At 33.2% G+C, this 6,000-nt stretch overlaps 1 protein-coding gene across 2 annotated transcripts in view; it reads right to left on the bottom strand.

The window, feature by feature from the left end:
• Positions 1-265: 265 nt before the first annotated feature.
• The window catches only part of LOC126273192 (uncharacterized), a 416,556-nt gene continuing 410,821 nt past the window's right edge, over positions 266-6,000 (bottom strand). For both annotated transcript variants that reach the window (XM_049976716.1, XM_049976717.1), the window contains exons 8-9: positions 3,522-3,712; positions 266-1,701 (exon numbers count right to left, since the gene is read on the bottom strand). In XM_049976716.1, the coding sequence (XP_049832673.1) occupies positions 3,566-3,712 (147 nt within the window). In that variant the 3' untranslated portion in view covers positions 266-1,701; positions 3,522-3,565. The remainder of the gene's footprint in view (positions 1,702-3,521; positions 3,713-6,000) is intronic.

Here is a 6,000-nt window from a genome sequence, read left to right as displayed (position 1 = left end):
CATTACACATAAATGAAATCTTTGGTATAAACTATAAATTCAGTTGCCACTTGCAGTACACAAAGCACCTGGTGAAATGCACTTCATGCTCTCAGTTACAAGTCATTTTTTATGATGTAACATTTTTTTACTCAATACATCACCAATAATATTTTATTCACTTTCATCAGGGAGACAGTGATCACGATCTTTCATATTTGCCATGTGCTTGGCTATTACTTGCTTGTGGTTATTGTTTTATTGATTCCTTGTTCTTGAAGTGAAGTTTGTTTCTGACATTTACATACTGGCAAAAAATACTCTTAAGTATTCCTTCCACAGAAAGTTCTATAAAATGTAGTATCAAATGAGTAAGTAGTCATTTGTTTGAGGCAAAAAACCATAAATAAGTCAATAGTTGGTTTTAGACCTTAATAGGAGGATCTTCATTGCTGTATCTAATAAGCTAAGGAGAACAAAAACATAAACAAGCTGAAGAAATTTTGTATTCTTGTCCTTTACAATAGCATAGCATCACCATCCATTTCTTTAACAATAGTTCATTCTTAATTAACTGTTCTGTAAAGAGCATGAGTTTTTACTTGGTAACCAAATTTATAGCCTGACTTGTTTCTTATAAATCACTTCACTACAAAGTTTACCTATTTAGCATGCAAAGGTTTCTCAGAATTTCCAGTTGACAGATAAAATTAAGAATGCTGTTTTTAGTCATTTCTGTCATAAGGAGTATGAGAGTTAAACAAATACATATTCAGGAAAAAGTTTAGATAGTTGTGTGATCCTTGTATGTTCTCATAATTATGCAAGAAATTTGTCATCAGAATTCTGTAGTTACAAATTCTAAACTAGATACACAAAGCTTAACATATTACATGTACCAGCCATTACACAATGTAAATCTTTCACAAGAAATAAAGTATTTCTACTAAAACTTATCCTGTATGAAATTTTGTTTTAGGATGTACAGAAGTAATTTCATTGTCTGAAAAATTACTGTAGGATATAATATGGCAAAGTATAAACCATTAAGCACGTCAATAGATAGATCAATATTTTAATAAATCATCACTACATTGATTTTATTGTATGAACAGAGATCATTCCAATGGTAATTGAGAAATTCTATATAACATAGTACATTTTTCTCTCTACAACATAGGCTGTTAACATGACATTACAAATAACTACTTCACTGAACATAGTTGAGAAGTACATGTTTCCACATTTGCTTTTAGCTATGTTTGATTGTAATCCATATTCAAACTATCAAAGACTTTATTTTAATTTAGGGAACATCAAATTTGTATCAAAACTTGTTTTACATTAATAAAATAATCTTTGGAGTCTAAATGATATAAAATTAAATTATATACATAAAAACAAAATATTCACACTTCTTAACTGAAAACAATAAATCTGCATTCATCTAAGATACACAGCTTTGGTAGATGCCACAAATAACATTATAATACATGAAAGTAATATATTATACTCAATCACTTCTGCGGACTTGACTTCATAAATCTATATGATACAAAACATAGGAAATCACCACCAGTTTCTGGTAATATCAAATGCAGTACTTATTTTATTGTTTATTGGCAAACATATGCTTCCAGCTATAACTGAATACAGCTCTCCTTGAAGGGATTTTTGAAGTGTTGTTCCTAGTTTCCGTGTGAAGAGATGTCAGCTATGAACCTATTGGATAGAAAAAAGTCCAAGATTACATTAAATGAAAAACTATTAACATTTGCATAAATTATTGAGTAAGAAAAACTGCAACAAGATTAACAGCTTCACAAAAACATGGAAATAGTGTTCTAGTTCCCCATTATTACTAATGTTACTTTTAATTTGCCTGTAACTAATGGTGACATTTAGCTATGTTTATTTAGAGCTTCTTATAATTACATTTTACTTTCTTCTATCTTAACCTTTTTAATTTCATAACTACATATTTTTCCTGTAACAATTTCTTCATACAGATCTCTACCTCCAATTCTACCTTTCTTCTATTAAAAAAGCTCGAGATTAAGGAGATACATTAATAGCTAACTTTTCCCTCCTGATTGATAGCAAATTTTGGCATGCTCATTCTCTCCTGAATGTGAAAACCTTGATGGATGAGTGCTCCACAGCTTGTTTATATTTGACAAAGGACACCCTGTTGTACACCATAAACTGCACTTCAAAAGTATTTTTTGCCAACACCCTATTGGACACCATGAACTGCACTTCAGAAGTGTTTTTTTTTTTTTTTTTTTTTTTTTTTTTTTATCAGACTGATATCCAAGTGTATAGCCCATCATCAGTGGCACGTAAAATCTGTATACTGGTTTTAAAATGATGTACATCCCTGTGGTACACAAATCACCCTGTGTACATCTTTTGTCAGTTATAGAAAATCCACAGATCATTGTGCGTACATGTTATAACTAACACCTATAATTATATACGGACAACAATCTGTATACTGCAGAGACCCACATAATTTTTAATCACCATAAAGATTTTACACTTGACAAACACATTGTTCAATACAGATATTCACAGTAGATGCCACTGAGGATGGGCTATGTACACAAACAACAGTCTGGCAAATAAATACTTTCAAAGTGCAGCTAATGATGAACAAGATGTCTTACCTCTTGAGTATATTGTATTACTCTAGTGTATTCCATACCACAGCTCTCAGCTCTTCTTCATTTTTGCTACTGTATCAATTATTCTCAAACCACATAAACTTTATTTGTGATGTTATAGCACTAGTGAACTATTATAATTCTTGTGTATATTTTAAAATTAACATTTACAACTTGCTATCCAAGTTTTAGGGTGATAATATTACAAACAAATTTTATGTCACTTCTTGTATTTTCAATACTATATTTAGGCTACTTATCTTTCTGGCCATTAACAGATCTTATATAATTACTTCCTCCCCCCCCCCCCCTCTCTCTGCCCCCCTGTTTTCCCATTTTATTCAGAATTTCATTTCTGAGCTTCAGATCTGTCAAATTAATTAACAATCCTGTGCCAACTTATGTTTACCTTTACAGGAAGTAGAACTGTATTAATTCCCTGGATACTGTTGGCCCAAAATTTTAATAGTGTCAACATTTAAATGCTGTTGTGAAATTAGTTACAATTTTTCATATTTAATGTATAATAATAAAAGGACTTATTAATTGTTGTCTATAACTGGTCTAGTCATTAGTGATTTGCAAAAGAAATAATTATAAAAGAAAGAAAAACTACATAAAAACCTATACAAAAAATGTAATTGAAACTGACATGAAAACAATGTCAAGAAGTATGAAAGCACTGCTTTGTGGTAAACTAATGGCCATATATGAAACTGATTAGCCCAGCTTCAAAGCAGATGTTGAGTAATTATGGAGCATAACCAGTCTGTAGCTGACAACAAATGAGAGAATACCAGTACATATTGTATACTGCAAGAATACTGGGCTTTTTATCTAGTTTTAATATTTATTGGAAAATGTTTCTTCACCTACCGTATTTTAAGATGTGCATGTACAGTGCTGAATTATTGCAGTCTTCAGATGTAAAAGTAGTTTTCATAGTCTGAGTAGGATGAACTTGAGTGATGTTTGGAGTTTTCAACTGATGTCAGATTCAGCTGTGATTGCTGCTGCAGTTGTCTGGAAGAGCTTGGTATCGATGACAGCTCAGGTGTCCAGGTTTTCTGTAAAATAATGTTTATCTATGATATACAAAGTTAAATTACGGTTCATGGTAACATATGAACGTTTGGTGTATGATAAAATGATGAGCAGGATACTAGTAAGATCTCTTCATCTGGAATATTATCTTCAAGCACAAATCTTGAAAATAAAAACACTGAAAGTTTAGTAAAAAAATTCTAAATAGAAATTTTTCAGCTGACAGAAAGATACAGGTCATAATGATTGATACATTGTAACAAAATATGAATCATGGATATTGATCACAATACAACTTAATCTTAATATTACTCATATTTGCCCTCAAATATACAATACTGCAATAGCTGGATGTGATTTTCTGTATGCTAATAATACAGATGAATCCAAGTAGTTTATTTCCTTCAGATCAGTTATTCAAACAAAGTAACTGTCATTCCCCTGAACTAGTCAAGTATGAGAATAATGTGTTTTGTATGTTAACAAGCTGTAAGGAACTATAGCCTTAATAACATCTTTATTGTAGTTTGTTTGAGTGCTAAGTTTTCTGTGAATAAAGTGTGTATCTTTAATTGATTCAAGTACTGAAATGAAGTTAATTTTGTTGTGAAGAGTCACTAATCCACTGAAGTTTGTTTTATGCTTTCTGCAAGTGTGTTTTTGGATTGCTAATCTCTGTTCAGAGTAATGTTGTGCTTTTGCTTGCTATTTATCTTAAGAATGATGCCTCCAGCACTATTGTGTTTTTAATATGATATCATAACATGAGCTTCTAACAGAAAGAACAGACCATTTTTCAATTGTCTGTGAACTGTTTTTTGGTTGATTTACGTGCTGGAAAATTTTGTTTACCCTGTGTTGGGATCAGACACAGAATACAAATGTAAAATTTAATTACATCATAGTAGAATGATACTTGTAAATCATGCTCATGTTATAGCTACATAGCAGACTTTGATGTCATAGGAAACAGATACTGGCAAACAGAAACTATGTGGTAGATTGTGAGTAATGTTTGGACAGTGCAGTGAGTAAGAGCAACGTGGTTGAAGGCAGAGGTAGCAATTTGAATCATGGTCTGGAGTACAGTTTTAAGCAATAAGAAAGTGTTACAATAATGTACACTGATGTTTCTCCTTCAGTCAGTAAGCAGACTAATATACTAGTGCAAATTCCATTTGGATCTAGTACTGTTACATCATAATTGTAAAGACAACAGGTATATCCCAACACAGGTGTTAAATAAATTATTTTATGTTGCTCTGTAAATGAATCAGTAGGATTCATTTAAAATCATATTGTGTGTTAATATTAACCTCTTGGATGCACAGATATTTTTTGGAGTTTTGGTATGTGTTGAAGCATCTTATAAGTGCTTATTAATAAATAATTGCCATATGATCTGTATGTACTCTTTTTATGCAGTTTTACAGTGCTCAACTGGAAGATGGCCCATAGCCAAAATTTCAGTAGTGGGTATTATGAGTAAATATATTTTAAAAAAATACAATGCTAGAAAAAATCTTTTTATTACAAAAGACAATGTTGATTTTATCTGATGGCAGCATGTGCCACCTGAGAGGAAGTAGAGGTACTGACAATGGTTTCAAAGTTGTCCGCCAACAGACAGTGTAGTGGCTTAGTTACCAGAGTGCCATCTTTTTCTACCCTTTAATAGGGAGTACTCATGGCCAGAACGCTCAGTATGGTGCAAACATGTGAAGCAAACCATGCCACAGAGAGAGACTCTTGCTTCCTACAACCAGCAGAACGAATTTGTAAGGAACCAAATTGTGCCTTCCAAATGGAGGGATGGTCTTCACGGAAGATCACCACAAAAGTTGGACGTGCTCCATCAGTTGCGCAACGATGCTGGTATTAATGGTCACGTGAACATTCTCACAGCTGCAGGTGAGGCTGTAGATGTTAACATAGCACAGAAACTCAGCAGGATCATCATATTGTAAGGGCGGCAGCAGCAAATCGTACAGCTACCACAGTGCAGAGAAGGTGGCTTGTAAGCACAGGTGAATCAACATGAATGGTTGTGAACTGATTATTAACAGTGAGACTACAGGCATGCACACCTCTAGCCTGTCTTCCACTCACGCCACAGCATCGATGTGCACGACTCAGCTGGCACCATCAGAGGATCATTTGAAAGATGGAATGGCGGACCATGGTCTTCAGTGGTGAAAGCATATTCTGGCTGCAAACAAGTGATGACCATTTCAGTGTACAATAAAGATCTAGTGAGTGCTTTCTCATAGACTGCATTCCCCAAAAAACTCTAGTCCCACCTGAGGCCTCA

The sequence above is a fragment of the Schistocerca gregaria genome, chromosome 5 (assembly GCF_023897955.1).
Source record: "Schistocerca gregaria isolate iqSchGreg1 chromosome 5, iqSchGreg1.2, whole genome shotgun sequence".
Classification (NCBI taxonomy): domain Eukaryota; kingdom Metazoa; phylum Arthropoda; class Insecta; order Orthoptera; family Acrididae; genus Schistocerca; species Schistocerca gregaria.
The sequence above is the reverse complement of the archived record's forward strand: the minus strand, read 5'-3'. Positions and strand labels throughout refer to the sequence as shown.